The 19,070-nt window shown below is 39.0% G+C and overlaps 1 protein-coding gene across 2 annotated transcripts in view; it reads right to left on the bottom strand.

Annotated features, from left to right (window-relative positions):
* Positions 1 to 5,679: 5,679 nt before the first annotated feature.
* The window catches only part of BMPR2 (bone morphogenetic protein receptor type 2), a 52,856-nt gene continuing 39,465 nt past the window's right edge, over positions 5,680 to 19,070 (bottom strand). Inside the window, exons 10-12 of one of the 2 annotated variants that reach the window (XM_042822134.1) lie at positions 17,206 to 17,378; positions 14,830 to 16,109; positions 5,680 to 13,133 (exon numbers count right to left, since the gene is read on the bottom strand). In XM_042822134.1, coding sequence (XP_042678068.1) covers positions 12,883 to 13,133; positions 14,830 to 16,109; positions 17,206 to 17,378 — 1,704 coding nt within the window. In that variant the 3' untranslated portion in view covers positions 5,680 to 12,882. Of the gene's footprint in view, positions 13,134 to 13,188; positions 13,436 to 14,829; positions 16,110 to 17,205; positions 17,379 to 19,070 lie in introns of those variants that run through there. The other variant, XM_042822135.1, reaches the window with a different exon arrangement.

The raw sequence follows: 19,070 nt of genomic DNA, 5'->3' as shown, positions 1-19,070 counted from the left end.
GGTGTGACAACAAATTACGTGTTGCTCTCCCTTGGACAGGTGGCTTATTTCTCCTCTCTCTGGTGCTGTTTCTGATTGAAACCCCCTTCACTGAAAAGCCCCATCCCCTTTTGCAGAGCTCCATTCGTGTAGCTGACACTTTTAACAAGCCTGAAAAGCAAGTTGCTGTGTGTAGGCCCTTTGTAACAGTGCTTGGGCACAGGTCTAATTCAAGCCTTGGGAGTGGCAATCAATTTTTGCAATGGGAAATCAGACTGGCAGAAGAGAACAGGGTTGATGTGTGACTAGAGGAGGTTGCTATGAAGCTAGTCGGCTCTGGTGCACTGAAATAATTAAACTTTGTTCAAAGCTCATGATGCTTGCTCACAGGCTACATAATGGCAATGTAGACTCCATGACAGCAGATGGGTTAGCCAAAGCTGTGTTCAGCATTGAGAACTGTTCTGGGCTACAGGTTAACCTATGTATACTTGGCTTTGTTGTTGCAATTTTCAATCTAGAGCAGAAAATGTACTCCACTGACCTTCCCGCTGTGCCATCATTCACGGCCAGTGCAGTTGCTCAGCAGGTTTTCATTCCTTGGGTTATTTATCTTCTCCAGAAATACTGGGGTTGTTTGGAAGCGACATGCCATTAAGGTATTCTTAAGGCATTAAATATTATGAACAAATTCTAATTCCTGTTGCTGTTTTGAAGAGGCAAAAAATGAAAGGTATTGATTTATATCTTTTTTGTATGATGTGCTTTTTGGATCCAAGTCACAATATTTGTGACAATTACAGTGCTTCCTGCATTCTTGTCACAACTGCGAACATGGCACTGCCATGCACAGTTCTGTATAAAGCAAAGCATTTACATGTTTCTCAGCAGCCTTGTTGCTTTGCGTGCGTTAGAGATGAACATTCGACATGTAAAATCGTGTACTCAGACCGAATCAGACTGTATGTGCTTCATACATTCATTTGCTTAAACTAACAAATGTGTTGCAACAGGATCTTACTCCTACACCCTATGGAAATAAAAGAAACAGCTAAAGCAGTATTATGAATTACTTGCGTTTAGTTCAGAAACGTTCTTAATAAGACAAAAGTCAAAGTAATGCCCCCCTGCAGTGGTTTGCATCCAGACGTCCCCCCCTGCTGGCAGTGCACATCTCCCCACACCTGGATTTATCCCAGCCGTCACACGGCTTCCCACATTCTGACCTGCTGGATGGTGCCCGGGCTCCGCTCCACACATTTCAGTCAGCTTCATGCAGCACCTGTAGGCTGTGCATTCGTCCCATCAGTGGCTCTTACTCTGCCCATAACACCTGATGTGATGGTGCCAACAGGAATCCAAATAAAAAAACAAATGAAAACGATTGTCACAAAGGCTGTGAGCCTTCTTCCATCATCTCCCAAACCAGCCCTTTCATCAGTCAGACAAGGGCTGGGGAGGTATAACTAAGTTCATAAGCCCCAGTCCCAGTGTACTCTCTACAAAGAAAACTAATACTTAAGGAACCTTGCTGTCCTGAGGACTGAAGGTTTATTAGTAGAATCACTCACTGCTCATAATAATGCATATGAAAAGCCTACTGTTAAAAATATCAGAACGAGCAAACCTGATGGAAAACAAATGCACTCCAAGTAGCTTCAAATGTGTTCTTGTCTTATTCCAAAATTAAATAAATGCAAAGCAGCACACATAAAGGAGAGCTCTTCTGCCTATAATTGTTACAGCTAAAGTAGTTGCAAGTAATGTTGAGGGTTGAAAGATTAAAGACTCCAGGAGTCTAATCTAAACAGTAAATTATGCCCCAGGATATTTTGCTGCATTTCCCATCTCTCCCCTGCAGAGTGGGTTAGCTTTGTTTGTCTGAGAGTTCAACGGCAACAAGGGAAAAAGACATTTTGAGGTAGGAGAAATATAATGGAATTTGCTTCTCACAAAGCCTTTAAGATTCCACTTAATACTGCAGAATATTTGGGGGGATCTGGGAAAGCAGGCAGATTGAAAATAAAGTATTAAGATTAAAACAATAAAAACAACAGATGGGGTCTAGGACATAAGTCAAGCTTCATGTAGTAAGTAAAAGGCAACTCAAAGCAAAATATACATGCCACATGTTATAAGGTTACACTCTTTAAGAAAAGTAATATGGTGAGGTGTCAATCCCTCACTGGCATTAAAATAGTATGTTGCATATAACTGCTTCCTTCCAACAACAAAGATTTCCTTCCCTTTAGGTGGTAGTTCTTTAAAAAGTATGCTCCAAAACCTTATTATTTATAGCACAAAAGCACAGAGCTTGCAAAATAATACTAAGGTTTGTGTGCATTTGTACTATGTATAGAGATGTAACGTTTCTGTATTCCTAGTCCATAGGCAGAACAATGCATATGAACTGTAGAAGAAAACTCTTGGCCTAAGAATATCGAACACTGCTCTCACAAACCACAGACACAATTTCTGCTCTATTCTATGAGTAGAATGTGTTACTGTTAGTAAAGTGTTTATTTCAATCATCAAAATTATCAGTTAACTAGATAAATGGAAATATTTCAATAATGAATGTTTTATGGCCATGTTACAGAATGATAAACATTCCGTATATGTGATTAATAGGCACAGATCTATAAATGCTATTCACTTAAGAGAACCTAGAAGACAGAAAGGTTCTTCTCATTCATATCTACAAACTTGACTTGCTTCTGTTTGTTTTCATAGCATTTATAAAAGCCCAAGAAGTTGTGAAAAGCATTCTAGCAGCATGGTTTATTGGTTCACTATGAAGGAGAGATGAAATAACATGATTTCTCTCTCCACATACATATACTAACCTTGCTGTTGCTAGTTTAATTTACTTTAGCAGAGTGTGTGATGCGGTGGGGGCATGGGACTCTGAATTGAGAAAATACCTATTCAGAGAACAAGTATCAAGTAGTGCTCTGAAGCCTCCTTGCATTGAGCCCTGAGAAGTATGGGAGGTTTTAATTAGCCTGGTCACATCTATCAGTGTGTCTCTGTGCTATCCCATCCTCATGCATCACACCTTGCATTCAGCCTGACTTTGCCTCAAGGATGGCCAGAGAGAGAACATGGTCTTTGAGAAGAAGAAAATACAGCCAAGCTAGATAAAGCTCCATGTCCCAGTGCAGCTAGTAGCCCCTCATCCAACACACAGCCAAAATCAGACAAGCTCCATTTAAAGTTTGTGTGCTCATTCTAAAAACGTGCTTGGGCTGTGATGAACTGCCTTAGGAAGATGCTGCCCTTCTCATAGGAATTGAAATGCATCTAGATCTGTTGTTTCCAGACTTTCTCATTATTTGCTTCCTTGAATTTTGCCCCGTGCTCCTGTGATCCCCCCATCTAGAAATGCTGCTTACTCAGATGCTGCCCAGTAAATAGAGACATGCTTTCCTTAATCATCTTCCATTGCTCCCTCCCTGCAGACAGGGCTTCCCCAGAGCCTACCAGCTGCATTCAGGCAGAGTTAGCCACTCAGGACCACATTTGTGCATCTCTCCCAGACTTTCCCTATAGTACTGGAATCTGAAGAGAGGAACATCCTCTGACATAAAAGTAAAAGGCTTAAGAGTACCATTTAAATTCCAGAAATTAAAACATTTTAACTCACTGAAGGGGAATGACAACCTTTTGGGCTAATATGAAAAGGTGATTTTTATACACATGCGAATATTTTGTTATGCTGGATTTTTCCCATCCGTGTAAAATTAACCTTCTTATCCAATAGAATGTGCTTTGTATCACGCCAGAGAGCAGATGTCTATAATCTCTTGCACACGGAGAATTTGCATAACATCAGAATTAGCAAGAAGTAAGTGGGGAGGGGGAACCTGAATGGAAACAAGTGGAAGACTGATGTGGCTGTGTTCCACAAAGTACATTCAGCAGCTGCATCGCTGCTCTGGAACAAAGGGGAATATAATTATTGTTGTTTTACTTTCATTTCCCAGCAGCAAAGCAAAAGCTGAATGACAGTGGTTATTTTTGCAGGAGAGCTGGCTCAAGCATGCACATGAGGTCCTGCAGGGAAATCTCTGAGGAGAATATTCCTTAGCACTGAATAGCTCACACACCCAGTAAAAAATAGATCAGTAAAATTCACCAGTAACACGTTGTTATTGCAGAGCTGACTCAAGGGTTCTCGGATGCCCTGAGGATAAGACTCCGCCACACCTGCTGGGTTAGGGCAGGACTTGGCTGCTCTTGCTGTCTGTCTGCAAGGAGTGATAATAGCTGAGGGGGTGGAGGGCATCTACTACTTTCCACGCAGCTGCCCCACAAACAGGTTCCCCGCCTTTCTTGGGAGCAACAGTCCAGCTTTCCAGGGTACTAGCAAAGGTAAAAGAAGCACACAATTCCTGGTTTTGCTGACAATCAGCATTCCCCAAACTTGCTGTAGAGCTGCCACCAACATCTCCCTCATGCCAGAAGGAGAGGGAAGGGAGCTGCCTGCAACAGGAAATGAGCTGTGTGTGCTTCCCAACATATGAGAGCTCCAGGTGGCCCCAGCCTACAATGACTCTTCCTGACTACAGCCTGATGGGAAAGTGTCAATTTCTTGGAGCTCACCCTGAGAGGACTTAAAAGAGCTCAAGCTCCCATCACTGTCACCAAGACATCTGGATAAAAAAACGAGCCTTGTGAGCCTGTCCTTAAAGCTTTAAACGTAAGTAATAAAATCTGGTTTGCTAGCCTCTCTTCTCCTGTGATCTGGGATTGCTCAGTTATCCTGAGCCAAGAGCAAGCCACTGCATGCAAGCACAGTGCTGTCTTTCAAGGAGGGACCTTCTCCTTGTCAATAACTGTTTTAATCTCCTAATCCTTTTCATGCAGAAACCCCCCAGGGAGCTGCAGATCCAGCCTGGAACATCGTGGGAGGCTGAGGCTGCTTCCTGCTCCCAGGGGAGGTGAGGCTTGTAATGGTCCCTCCCTATAGCCAGGGGTTCATGAATTCATTTGTGATACTGTGTTGATTTACAGTATAGGCAGGAGTTCAACCTGTGCACTACTTGCCTCAGTTTGTTACTTCATCCTTATTTACGATGGCAAGAAAGCTATTCACGCTGTCTCTTTCATTTGCATTTTGGAGGTAGTCCTCTGGCCAAGGAAGTGTCAAACTTGCAACACCGTCTCGTTTGCTTGCAAAAATCATTATCACTGTGGGTACAGAAAAATAAATTGACAGGAATTAAGTAAGGAAATATAAACACCAAAGCAACTGAGGTGTGCAGGATGGGCCCCACCAATCTATGTCTAACAGGAAGAGCTAAAGCCAGTGAGGTCTCACCATACAGTGCTTGGTGCTGTAAGGTGCAAGATGCCTGATGCAGCACTCTCAAATGCACACAAATGCTATTTAGTTGCCAATGCAAGCATCTTAATTGCTGACCAGTGAGAATAGTCAAAACAGCAAGAAGAGACACTGCATTAATGTAGCAAAGGCAAGCTTTGGTTATTTCACAGTCATCTGATAACAGTGCAAAGTACCATCTGTCACATGCCCAAGGTATCCCAAAGTCTTGTTCAGCTCTCAGTGATGATGTAGTTCCTCATCCTTCCATCCACCAACAAAACAGAACTGCAATAGTTCCACTCCTCCAGTCCTGGGAGTGTGTCTTATTACTCATGGCCAGTAACACCACAGAAACCCACAAAAGACTATGCTTTTTGTCATTAATATGATCTTTAATAAATGGAATAATGCACCATTTTACAGCAAGCCTTTTCTTTTAGACCTAAAGAATAGCCTTTTAAATGTTCTTATCCCATGTCTCTGTATCAATACAATCTCTTTATTTAGGTTTATATATAACAAAGCAATTCTTACAAGTATTCATAGAAAACTCTGTAGTGGCTTTAACAATGTCAGCTTTCATAGTGGCATCCACAGATGATTAAAAAACAAAAATTAGCTTTTATTTCATACTCACACTGTTCCATGAAACACAACTTATACAGCATAGCAAGGGTACTGGGCAGCTTATACAAAAAAAATAACTGAAAGCAATTATTTATAAATTCATACATGATATTTACTCAATCATTTGAGAGAAAAAACAAAAATACCCGTTAACAAAAGGGTTCTGATGAGAATCCATATTCTAGGGTTTCTCCCCCTCTTCCCCAGAAAAGCTCGCTCAGAAATTAATGCTCTCTTTACCATCCATCATAAGGAAAATGTCAGTTTCACATATCCTTATTTCAGCTTCTACAGAAGACCAAACCCTAGAAATTTGTTTCTGCTGTGTTCATTTTCCTCTGCATTTGGGGGAAAAATAATCGGCAGCAATTGTAAAGTATGATTCCAGCTTATATAAATGTGAATAGAGCACACTCTTCTCTAGAGACAAAAAGCAGACAAGAAACATTATAGACAAACCTTTTTAAATACATTTCAACATTGTGAAAGAGGAGTCACAAAAATCAAGAAATTCAAAAGCGACCAATGAAAGCAGTAACATGGATTTGCCTGTTTGTGTTCCTCTGACCTAAAGATTACAGAAACATCTATTATTTTCTTTCCATTTGAATAAACAAGATGGAAGTGTGATACTTCATGATACAGTTCTGAAGCACAAAAGAAAAAAAGTGAATCAAGTGCTCTAGAAATATAAACCTCATGCATTTTTGTTGCTTTAAAAACTAGTGAATGATTTAAAAAAAATAACTTTTGGGGGATCTAAAAACCAGTAAATGATAAGGGTAGTTATTTTTGCTTTAAAATAATTACCAGGCAAGATCTGTGGTCCTGACAGAGGTAATCTATCTGCAGAAGCCTGTAAGAGCTTTGAAGAAATCCTTCCTTGCTGTGACAGTAGGGTGTGACCTGTGCACTGAAGTTAACCAACTGAACGACCTGCAACTTCACACAATTACTGATTAGTAGGGCTTTTAAAACAATCTGACTTCTACACTACAAATTAGCGTAACTCCAATTAGTTCTTGACTGTTATGCACATACGTAATTAAACCACAGTGAAATAAATAGAATTGGCCATAAAAAGTAATTCCATATTACTAACACACCGTAACAGCCACTAAATCAGACCTGCGTTAAGCCCAGATGAACATCAAAGGGGTTTGGTGTGAATGAGGATTTACCTGAAAACCTGGCACTGCCCTCCCACTGGTGCAGTCCCATTTCTCAACAATAACCACAGCTGAACTGGTGCTGACCTGGTGTGGAAGCCTGAACCAAGTCACCAGGTAGCAGCCCTAAGAATACCAGCAGTCAGGGTTAGCCCACGAGGCCCAGCGTTCCACACTGGCTTTCCCACAGCTAATCCTAAGTTTTCAAACCAGCGCCAGCTCTTCTTTGCTCCTAACTGATGGCAGACACCTCTCTCATTTCAATAGCATTTGGCTCAAGCACCAGCTTGTTTGTGGCGTCCATGTTTGTGATGCATTGATTTCCCTGGATAAGTTTGTGCCAAATGGGACTCCCACTACAATTCAAAGGAGGGCCTAAATCTCTTCTGCAGAAGCGGAACTTCCACTACCAGTTTTAGTCAGTTCAAAAGAAACCTAAAGATGAGAAATCTGGTTTCTTACTATTTCACATCAAAACTGAACATAATTAGGGGAAAAGAATAAATAAAAAATGAAATGGATGCATGTCTACAGCTTGAGTTTTTCTAGGATAACATAGAAGCCTAAAATGCAATTGGATTTAATGGCCTAAACCTCCCCCCCACAATCAAAGGGTTACCACAGACTTCACTACAGCAGCTACTGCATAAAAAAGCCTTGTAAAAATTACAGTGGATTAAAAATGATGAGGGTTGGTTTGTTGTTGTTTTTTTCCAACTTGAAAGGAGAAATCTGAAATCGGTGACAAAGTGACAAGCATGTCATGAGGGATCTTACACTGCTGGATTATGTCACAGCCTGAGCCCAATTTTATTATAAAGACAATTTAAGAATGATATCTGAAAAAGACCATTATATTTGCTACCAGTGCTGCCATCTGATGCCGTAACTCAAGAAGTTAATCCTGGAATTTCTGCATGACATACGTATGCATCTAAATACATACAGAGTTTACATAAAAATAGATATATTTGGCTCCGCTGCAATAGATTTTTCTTTGAAGAAAGGAATAAAGTTGAACAAAAATTAGTAAGAACATTAAAAAAAAAAAAGAGATTAATATATTTACCTGGCAAAATGCATAGTGGGAGACTGTTGAGAAAAGTTCAAATAATGCAAATTTATGCAAAATACAAAGTCATCCACTCTATAACCCAACTTTCATAGACTAATCAAACCTATTTCAATCTTTAGTAAGCTGCCCCAAATTTCAGATATACTTGGTCATGCATATATACTACTGTGCTAGGTAATTATTATTTTTATGACTTTAAAAAAGCTAATTTTCAGCATTGAGAACTTCATCATTTTCATACAAGTAAAAACTACAGCATGATACAATTTTTCCCATATAAACTGCAACGTGAATTTAAAAAAAATCCTTAATTAGGCTGGAACTTTCCATTATTATGTTTCAGTGGCAGAATGGCTATGATCTTTTGAATATTTTTTTAAAGGAAGAGAATTATCACCTGAACATTGACTCAGCAGTATTATAGTGGTCTTCTGTTGCTGTTTTAAACACTTATAAATACTTCAGAGATATCAGAAAAGAAAAATACAGGATGACTGAATACTGAAATTATGGCATATACTGGTGTACAATGTATATGTATTTTCTACGCAGCAATTCATTATTGTTAAATTTTGCCCAATAATCCATTCCAAACAAATACAGGACATCCTTATTTTCCTTTCTGAGGCAGGCAGAATTAATGAATGATTTTTAAGAGAGTTGACAGATGGAAAGATACACACTTCAGAAGCGGATTTATAAGGGTTTTTGTTTGATTTTTCTTTTCCAGAAGCCTGACAGCATCCATCTTGTATTGCTTTTTGTACCCTGTACTGGGAAAAAAAATATCTTGATTGCCTGTGGAAATGAGATCATTTTGTAAACGGAAACAAGACTGACATGAATAAAAGTAAGAAAGCACAATATAGAAAAAATGTCAGAGAATTTCTAAACATTTCTAAACAAATTTCAGAGAATATTCTAAACATGATGATATTAACTGGTCTTCCTTTAAATTAGGAATTTCTTTATCTTTTAGCTGTGCAATTTAAGTGCATCTCAGAGTTAGAAGAAAGACACAATAAATGTTTAGCACATGAAACTATCAAGCTTTATAAGCAAAGTCAGGGAAATGTTTCAGATAACTTTACTTGCAAATTTCCAATTTAGAAGAGAATACAATTGACTATGCTTGCATGTCTGTTCAAATGGTTAGAATTCACATTCTAAAAACCACGTAATATTGGTGAGGAAACATAGGAAGCAGAAAAAGAGATACCTAACTAACTCATTTAACTTCTACTAGCATGTCATTTTTTTAAAAAAACCAATAAGCTTTTGGATTTTGGTTATATATACAAACATCACAAATGTTTGCTATAATATTTTACTTGAATTATACATTATAAATTACCATAGCAAATATTCTACTGTTGCCTATTTGACAGTGGCACAACTCATAGGTATTTACACTATCAGTCTTTTTTTCATTTTTTCTACTTTTAGCTTATCTGCAATATACATGAGATGTTGATAGAATATTATCAACTGTCATCATTATCCTAAAACAAACAAACAGAACCATTTGTGTCCCTTGACTGCAGTACATTTACCACCTATCTCCACGTGTCTGATCTGTAGAATTCTCTCTTACATGCATTTTATTTGGTTAAGGATGATTCCCCAGGACACGAGATGAGATTCAATATCATTTAATTTATAGAGAAAGTATTCTGCGGAGACTGGATTATGCACTGTGAGTAAAAAATAAAATTGGACATTAATAAAATAAGCATTAAAAACAAACTAATAATCTGATCTCATCTAGCTGTGCAGAATTACAATATTTTGTTGTGCACTTAAGAGTTTGTTTTGACTGACCTTTACAAATAAATACTTTTTCTCTACGTAATCTATAGGATATTCTGTGATAAAGTACACATTTCTGTTGTGCTACAAATAATATTTATCCATGGTAGGTTACAAATCCAATACCTTTTACTAATTAAAATTCATCCCCAAAAGGTTTTCCAGGAAGTGGCAGAAAAAAGATAGAGGAAATGAAATTTTTATGCATGCTTAAAAAATGTTCAACAAAAACTGCACAAGAATCTTCATCTGGTATCAAAATTATTTTGATTGCATTAAGCATAACAGAAGTTGGGTTTCATACAAAGGATTGGTCTGAAAAGAAAGGCTAGAATTTCACAGCAAACCTGTCTTAGCAGAAAGAAATAGTCAGAGCAAATAACTTTTCTATCCCCAGAGTCTGTCACGTTAGATAAGTGTCCTAAATATGCTTTTCAGCCCACATTCTGAAATGCTGATGGATGATACATATGTAAGGCAAACCAGAAAGTCACTGGAAAATGAGTGAAGAGTCTTCAATATGCATGATACAGTAATCATCCCAAGTCAACATACTGTACATCAAATGCAGATTTGAAGAAGTCCAAAAGAGATGAAAAACGTGGCCAACATTATGAACAGAATGCCAAAAATTCTGATTGAGGTCTTGAAACCCAGCTGAGCAACTGGCAGGTTTTCAACATCTGGGATGCAAGATTGTAGCAGATGGGAAGCAGGGGAGTGAATTGAAAGTAAAACCAGAGAAAGGCTGTATTTTCTGAAGAGGGAAAGAATAGCTATATATTTATACATCATGATAACAGAACTGCACCTCAGAGTTATTATTTAAGCTGGTGCTTAAAGAGCACAGGGAGCCCAAACTGTATCTCATAGCTTGTATTTCCACAACTACACTGAATCAAAAATTTGGATTTAGAGTTATCTCTTGGAGATACGTACAAGAATATAAGAAAAATGTAGAACCATTGAAGGAGAAATCATAAAGCACAAGCAAGAGTTTGAGAAATAGCAAGAATCAGATGTAGCAAGGTATATATTATACCAGTTATATCAGATGTACAAAACAGACCTAGCAATTTTACCTCATGGGGAAAAATAATACAACAGCAAGGAAACAAACAAGCTTGAGAGCACAGAGCTCCTTTTTCTGGCTGCCACAAGAAGGTAGACTGGGAGAGGTAAGTGACTGCTGCCAGTACCCTACCACAGGAGTTTGGCAGGATGGCTACATAGAATTTATTTTATTTTTTGAACATCACCAGTTTTCTGAAGTAAAACTTGACCTCATTACCAAAGACTGACATGTGTTTTACACACACACACACACACACACACACACAAATATATATATTTAATTTAAACAGTTTTTACTGAAGTATTTTCCATCAGAGTACTTCTCAGGTGGATGAATAATTCTTAAGTGAAAGGAAGGCCTGGCCAGTAAGGAAATTAGTTTGCTTTCAGTAGACAGTAAAAATGATTATTCTAAGAAACGATCTATATAAGATGGTGAAAAAAATAATCTCAATACATATTAGATTCACATTCACTGACAGCTAAAATCAATGTGTGGAGTGTTACATACAAACTGAAAGAAGTGTTTAACCAGAAAAAAAACAACCTTCCCAGCCAAACACTCATACCCATGAATTTTAAAAGCATGCAGTAGATTCTACCAAGACTAATGAAGGGCTTCGAAAACCTGAGGGGAAGAAACGTTTCAGCTCAGCAACAGCAACCAGTCAGGACGCACCTTCTTGCAAAGGTCATCAGGCTGATTTTACCCAGACTGTCTGGAAGGTGTTCAGTCAGGAAAGATTTGTGCCAGATAAGATTCATACTTGTTCCTCTTTGTTAATAAAAAACGTTCACAACCTATCTTCACTAAAGCTCTTACGAATGACAGTTACTTAGGTTTCTGTTTGAGTTGCATTTTTCAACGTACACTAGTAGTGATCTGGTTTTACATAAATACGAAGGGTGGAACTGTACACAAAATAAAGTACAAAAGTGGCTGACATTGTTTCCTTACATTTGTTCAACAATTGGTTACTCAGAACTTGACAGGCTGGCATCTACCACCATTAACGAAACTCACTTCGGTTGAGAAGGATCAGAGGAAAGGTACTGAACTCAATTTTTGTTCCTTTTAAAGAGCCCTTTCAAGCTGGGGAAAGTTCATACATTGTCACCTCAGAGCACGATGCGATATAGGCAGCAGCTTTGAGCTGGCTACGGTGTGCAAAGTTCACTGTCACAACTGGCTGACTGCTCAACTGTCAGGGAAAACATAATAAAGACAAAAACAGGAACATGTGGCAGTTTTAGAAACACTTTCTCAATAAAGCATACTGTGAACTATAGACTATTGCACATTTCAACATGACACAAGAAAAATGGAGGGGCAAAAGAGAATACACTTTGTAACATAGAAATATACAGACTAGCTCGCGCACAGAAATCAAAACATGGTTACAAGACACCACCGCAGTCAAACCTGTCTTATAGTCTGCTTATGATCTTAGTGACCTTAAGAAACTGGTCCAAACTGATTATCAGCAATACCTTTTTTTGTTTTTTTAAAAAAATATTTTGAGACCACATTTTTGATACACATATATATATTCCGTGGTCAAAACAGACAGACTTAACTTTAGCGATACTAAATAAAAGTGCAAAAATGTTCAAAAAATAAATCAAAATAAAAAAATATGGAAGCATAAGCTAAAAATTTTCTGCATAGCTGAAATCTATTTAAAGCGAGTCCTTGGTAGGGGTTGCTGACAGGAGGAGAAAGCAGTTTTTTAAAATGTCTTCTGTATGTTTGTTTCAAATAATGGAAAAAAAGAAAAGAAAAGAAAAGAAAAAAGTCACTTGTCGGCTTTTAAAGTATTTCACAGGCAGTTCACTCCTGCGTCCTTAGATACCATTGTGGTGGCAGTGCCTCCTTCTGCAAGGTAAACAGCAGTGCTGGATTTGGAGTGCACTGCCCGGTCACCGCCGTTATTGTTGACCTCGCAGTGCAGCGGCTCAGTGGAGATGACCCATGTGGAAGGACGCCATCGCTTCAGCGAGTAAGGAGTTTTCACACGTTTCTTGATCTTTTCTCCTGAGCCCGATTTGCTGTCCTGTGAGGAGTCACCTACTGAACAACAATAACAAAAAGTAGAAAAATAGTATTACAGGAAAGAATAGACTGGAGAATCCAGGGTTGTTACTCATGCAGAACAGAAGAAAAAGCAGAAAATCCTACTAAGTTAAGCAGCTGTACGGCAGAGACATGGCAGCGGATAGTGCTGTCACTAAAACAAGGGGGCAGATTCTGTTCTCTGTCAGAAATTACTTCAGTGAAGTAATTTGTGTTACCTTGAATGCACATTGGCATCAAACAGCAGAATCAGCATTTGATATTTGAGGGGCTTTTGCAATCATAGTATCTTACATTACCTGTAATGGAAGGTACAAAGAAAAAAAATGTAGCTACTACAGGACACCAAAGGCTAAACATTTAATAGCACAATTAAATCGCAGATCTCTTAATCCTGCTTGGCCTCGCAAAGCAGTTCTTTACATACAAAACCCCAGGCAGAGCTCAGGCCTTTGCCAGGAGGCTAACAGTCCATTTTCTCTATTAGGATCCTGAATCAGGATTTGGGATGTTGCACTGCAAAACTGGAAAAAACGCTTGTCAACTTCAAACACGATAAAAATTCAGCAGTAGAAATCTGATCTTAACCTTCAAATATTTTATTTTCTTCTTAACTTTCAATTAAAGAAAGTTACTGTGATCTTTTTTTTTTTTTCAATAAATTCGATAAAATTTCAACTCATGTTAATGAGTAAAGACAAAAATTAAGGTTTCCTACTTAAAAGGAAAGCTTAAACATTCAATTGCTGAATACTCAACTACATTTCTTGAAAGATCTGTTCTAGCTCATTTATAAACTTTTTCTTTCCATGCATGCAACACCTGGCACCCCAGGTTAATTTGTTAGTATGACAGGTTCTACCTAAACATAGTCAGAAGTTTGCAAGTATCTCTTGATGATGACAGTGTATTCTGGAGCACATTATCTAGGAAGTCTCTCCAATAGCCCATGGACTCCAAAGAAACATTTTATGTACTCAACTATAACTGCATTCTTACTAAGGAGATTCTCATTGTAACCTCTTACATTTTTAGGCTTAAAAATCTAAGTTTTTCTGAGGGAGTCTACTAAAATTCATTCTCTAACTACTTTGGTTATTTTTTAATATGTAAGTGGTAAACTGACAAAGGATTGCTTTATCTGCTGAAGCTCAGAGAGCAAGCTAGAGAATGCCTGACGGCCCATGTAGGTTGGACTAATACAGCAATATCAGTTGCTTTAAAAGTTACGAAGACATATCGTAAGTGTATAATAAAAATAATTTGAACCAATGCATCTTAGAGCCAGTTACTCTTATGAATGATGAAAAATATGGAAAAGAAGACACAATGTGTCCCTGAAGAAAGAAACAGGAGACATTTCAATAACCTTTGCCACTGCCTCACAACAAATAACAAGAGTAGAAATTGCTCCCTTCCCTGAATCAAAGTAGACAGAATAGAAAGGGACAGATTTTTTCCACGTATGTGGAAAGCAGATAGTGACCTAAGACATTACGGAGCTGATGAGAACAGAACGCAGGACTTTATTGAGAAGACTGAAATAGTTCTGATAGAAATTGAATGTATATGAGATTAGTAGGCATACTTTGAGGACTGAAAGGGGACACAGGAGTATTTTCAAGCAGATATACATAGTTATTCAGCAAAAAAACGCATCAGAGAAACTTGTTCAAGTTCTGCTGGCACTTACACTGCATACTACTGCTATCCAAACTATTCGTGGCAGATAGATCCAGCGAATTAGGCCTCTGTGCTCTTCTAGTCTGAGTCTGCCCAGGATTTCTGGCTACATTCTGGATAGTGAGTGTAGCTGTGTCTTGCACTGGACACGGATTACTGTTATTGTTATTAACATTTGTTCGGCCATTATCAAGTTGTCGCTCTCTCCTGTCTACTAGGCGGTCCAGAACACCTTCATCATGGCCAACCTGCTGCTCCCGCCTCAACAAGGGCTCATGCTCATCAGGGCTTGAATTAATATTCAGACGACTATCCTCTCCACTGAACTGGTTCTGAAGCATTTCCTGGGCCCTCTGTGCTACTGAACTGGCTGTCTGGCCAGACGGCACTGCCCCATTGGCATACTGGGTCGTGCCAGTATGAGAGTTTATGCCGTGGGTTCTACCAGCCACTCCATTCATGGTAACGGTCACCACATGAGGTTCTGCGGCATTGATAGTGTTCATCTTGGCAACGCCTGTTTCAACTTGCTTCAAGTTTGATTTGTGCTTGCCGCCAAATTTTAACCGTGGCTCCTTTGTTGAATTTTTGGTGTTTAGAGGGAGGCTAGTAGGCCTCTTCGGAAGGTTCTGCTGCTTGGGTAAAGGATAGACCTGAGCAGATGGGACATCTGGAATCAAACATGCTTGACCATTGCTAGCTTGCGTGAAATCCTGTTGTCCTGTCACCTCTACTGCAAGTTTTATCAGTGGATAAAGCAAGCTGGAACTAGTGCTGCTGAGTGGATCTGGCCCACTAAACTGCTTGAGTGAATGTTCCATCAGATTCTCATCAGAACTTTCTTTCAGGTTCTTATCTACTTCTTTTGGATCCAGTTTATTTGTCTCTAGATCCTCCTCTGTTAGCTGCAGACAAACTGGCGTGGGCCCACCTGGCTGCATGACGTTTGTAGTATGTACGTTTGTTTCATCTGAATAAGGTATTTCAGATATGGTGGTCATGCCAGTGCTAGGAGTGAGGCCAGTTGTATTGGTGGTAGTAGTATTGGTGGACAAACTGGTGACACTTGTCTCAGGACTAGGGATGCGAGCTTGTGCTTGTTGCCGCTCATAATTAATGGAGTTTCTATTCTTTTCCCCTGAAGTCAGAGGTGTAGTGGACATTGAATGTTCAGACGAAATGTTCTTCACTATGCTGTCAGTGTGGTGGATTGAATCTTCAATGTAGGAAGAAGAGGAGTAATCTGGATATGGCCTTATTTTTGACACTCGTCTATGATGTGACAGGTTCCTTTAAGAAAAAAATCAGTGATATTAAGATCATATAAGTAAATATTGCTGTATATCATAAAGCCTCTAATTTAAAAGAGCTGAATGTCTATTCCTTCTCATGCATAAACTAAGGACAGATACAATTAAAAAAAATGAGATCCTCTTTGAAAAATCCTGGGAAGCAGAACATCATTTTACTAGGACAGCATTTTTGTCACAAACGTTATTTATACAAGTATATCACGTAACAGTAATTTTCTTCTATTTGTCCAATACTTGTATTTGTGCAGTTCACTGATAAGATACTGCTGTAGTTGCAAATGATGCTGAAGAAGGCAAACAAGAACTATACTCAAGAGCATAGGATGCAGAGAATGATGCTAGGAAAGAGTCACAAGCTCCTAAGCCATGAAAAATGTATGATAATGTTAACAATTTATGTGTTCCATGCTTTAAACGGAAATTTTTCATGACAATGTGCCAACGCTACCCTGCTTTCAAATCCAGATCTCTGGTGTGTATTATTTTAGCACTAATGTCAGTTCTGCAAATTCTCACTCTTGCATCATTTATAATCAGAAAAGGGATGTGCCCATCACCTCTCTCACTGGACCAAAATAACAATGACTTTAACAAGGGCTCTGTAGTTCTTAAACTGAACAGCTATAAATTTGAGTCCTGGTGATTTCCTGAACTCTTACTGCCTGAACTCATAGCTTATAGCAGAACATTTTAAACAGAAGTTCAACACATCACTTAGAAAAGAGTCTTTAAACACAATTGATAGTCACTTCATATCTTTTTAAACTTGTTTGGGTAGTTTGTCTAAACTCAGCTTAACAGGCCTCACTGTGATAAAAACAATTGTTCACATACAAGGAGCCTGAATTCTGTCAATTGTAAGAATCCAGTGCCATAAAAATGCTTATTTTGTGGACTCATGCAACACAAAACAATCAGGATCTTACACAGAACCCATATGCAGACTAGCTCCCAAAACACATTTAAACATTACGCAGAAACATTAAGTGAATAGTGTGCTCTAGCTTCCTTCTTGGAGTGAGCTAAGCATTGGACATTCATTGCCAACTAAAATCAAGTTTTTCTCTTCTTACCGCTCATTTTGCATGGCAGTTGACATTGGATTGACTGTTGGACTAACTGATTTATTTCTCTCCCAAATCATCATGAGTTCTGCCATTCTCTCCTCAGCACATTGGGCAGTTAATCGAGCTTCAGCATCTTGATCCCAACAGTCTTCGATTGTTTCTTTAAGTGACCTCACAGCCTGCCGGGAGACAGACAAAAACACATTTTCTTAAATTATTTTCCCTTTATACTGTGCTTCTAATTTACTGTTCTATGACAGCATTCTGCATAGATGAAAAAAGAAATGGAAGACACACAACGCAATTTCTCTCAATGCTAGTTTATGCTACTAACAATAGTGGTACAGGACTAGTATTATCATAACTCACATGCGCAAACTGAAAAAATAATTATTTAGGAAAAATTAGAGCTGTTTATGCAATCTTCTGCCTGCCATTGCTGATGTACATATGCTCATTCTCCCTGCTTTATGAAAGTCCTGTACAAAGGATTGATGGTGGCTCTGGAAACCCTGTCACTGGCATCCTCCCAATTCAGCTAATGGTCCCTGCTTTGCCGCCCTGCACTGTAAGCAACTGACACAGCCTTGCCCAGTTCATCAGGCTTTTCATTTTCTGTCCACTAATGTAACATTCAAATACCTCATAAATATCAGTGAATCTGTCTGCACTATGAGAGGAGATTATTGCTGCCCTTGTTTAACAGACGGAGAAATGGAAACAGACACACTTTCCTGGGATCACACTATGGGGTGAATGGGGCAGTCAGGATTAGAGCTCAAGACTATCAAATCATGCTGCCATATGGTCAAAGACCTGGAGAGTAGACAACTGAAATTATGAGCACTGAACATTTGTACTTCTACAGATACTGAGCACAGAAAACAGGCAGACGTTTATGGGCCCCTGCTGCCCGTTGACGGGCCACCGTTTGCCAGGATGTCTCACATCTCAGCTCAGCTTTAATCTCTCCTGCACCAGTGACTGTGAACAGTCCCAGCTGGGCACTAAGGCATTCAGTGGGGCCTGCTGATTGTTTCTGTGCCAGAACTGCCTTGTTCGCTTCTGGCAGGAAAAGCCAGGAGTGGCTCTGCCTGCTAGTGAAGAGCTCCTCGCCCACAGAGCAGGCTTCTGGCATCACTTGCATCTGGCAAGTCACTGCTGCTCAGTGATGCAGCTATGGCTGCACAGGTGGGGATGAGCTCCCACACAAGGAAGTCTTCTAACTCCCTTCCCACAATCAATCAGAGAGGCTAAGCAGTTAAATCACTTGCAGCTGAGGGATGCAAGTTTGAAAACACCATCAGGGACAATGCCAGGATAGAATAGGGGATATGTTTTCTCTACCAAAATAAAAGGCTTCAATCAGTTTTTAGTATTTCAGTTAGTTGCCATCTAGTTGCATCTTTAAGTTAGTGGACACCCTAATCTCATTTCTTGCCCCTATGTAAAGCTCTCCCCTACAGGTTTCACCAGCTGTAAATGTAATCATTATTAAATTTACTACACTCTCGTCCAGCAAATCTTCTTCTTTTAATGTTTGAAGGATACTGAAAGGAACAGTGATGACAGATAGTTAATGCAGACAACATAGTACAGATAGTGACCAAGACTGAAGTTCTAAAGCTTCACATTTATAATAGTAATGTATTTTCTATCAATTTCAGGTTCAAAGGGATCTACTTTAAAATTCACGATTGAGAAATCCTACAATTCATAAAAAAGATGAAAGATAGCAAGTTGCATTATTCTTATTCTACTGATATATTTCCATCACAACATTTGAAATCAAGTGTAGTCCCTGGTTTGGGGTTGGCAAGTAAAACAGAAATGCTGGTAACATCCCAACTCACTTTATAGCCCTGAGATTA

Source organism: Centrocercus urophasianus, unplaced genomic scaffold, assembly GCF_019232065.1.
Source record: "Centrocercus urophasianus isolate 14NV4802_14NV808 unplaced genomic scaffold, USGS_Curo_1.0 seq_20, whole genome shotgun sequence".
Taxonomy (NCBI): domain Eukaryota; kingdom Metazoa; phylum Chordata; class Aves; order Galliformes; family Phasianidae; genus Centrocercus; species Centrocercus urophasianus.
This window is presented reverse-complemented; position numbering and strand designations above follow the sequence as displayed.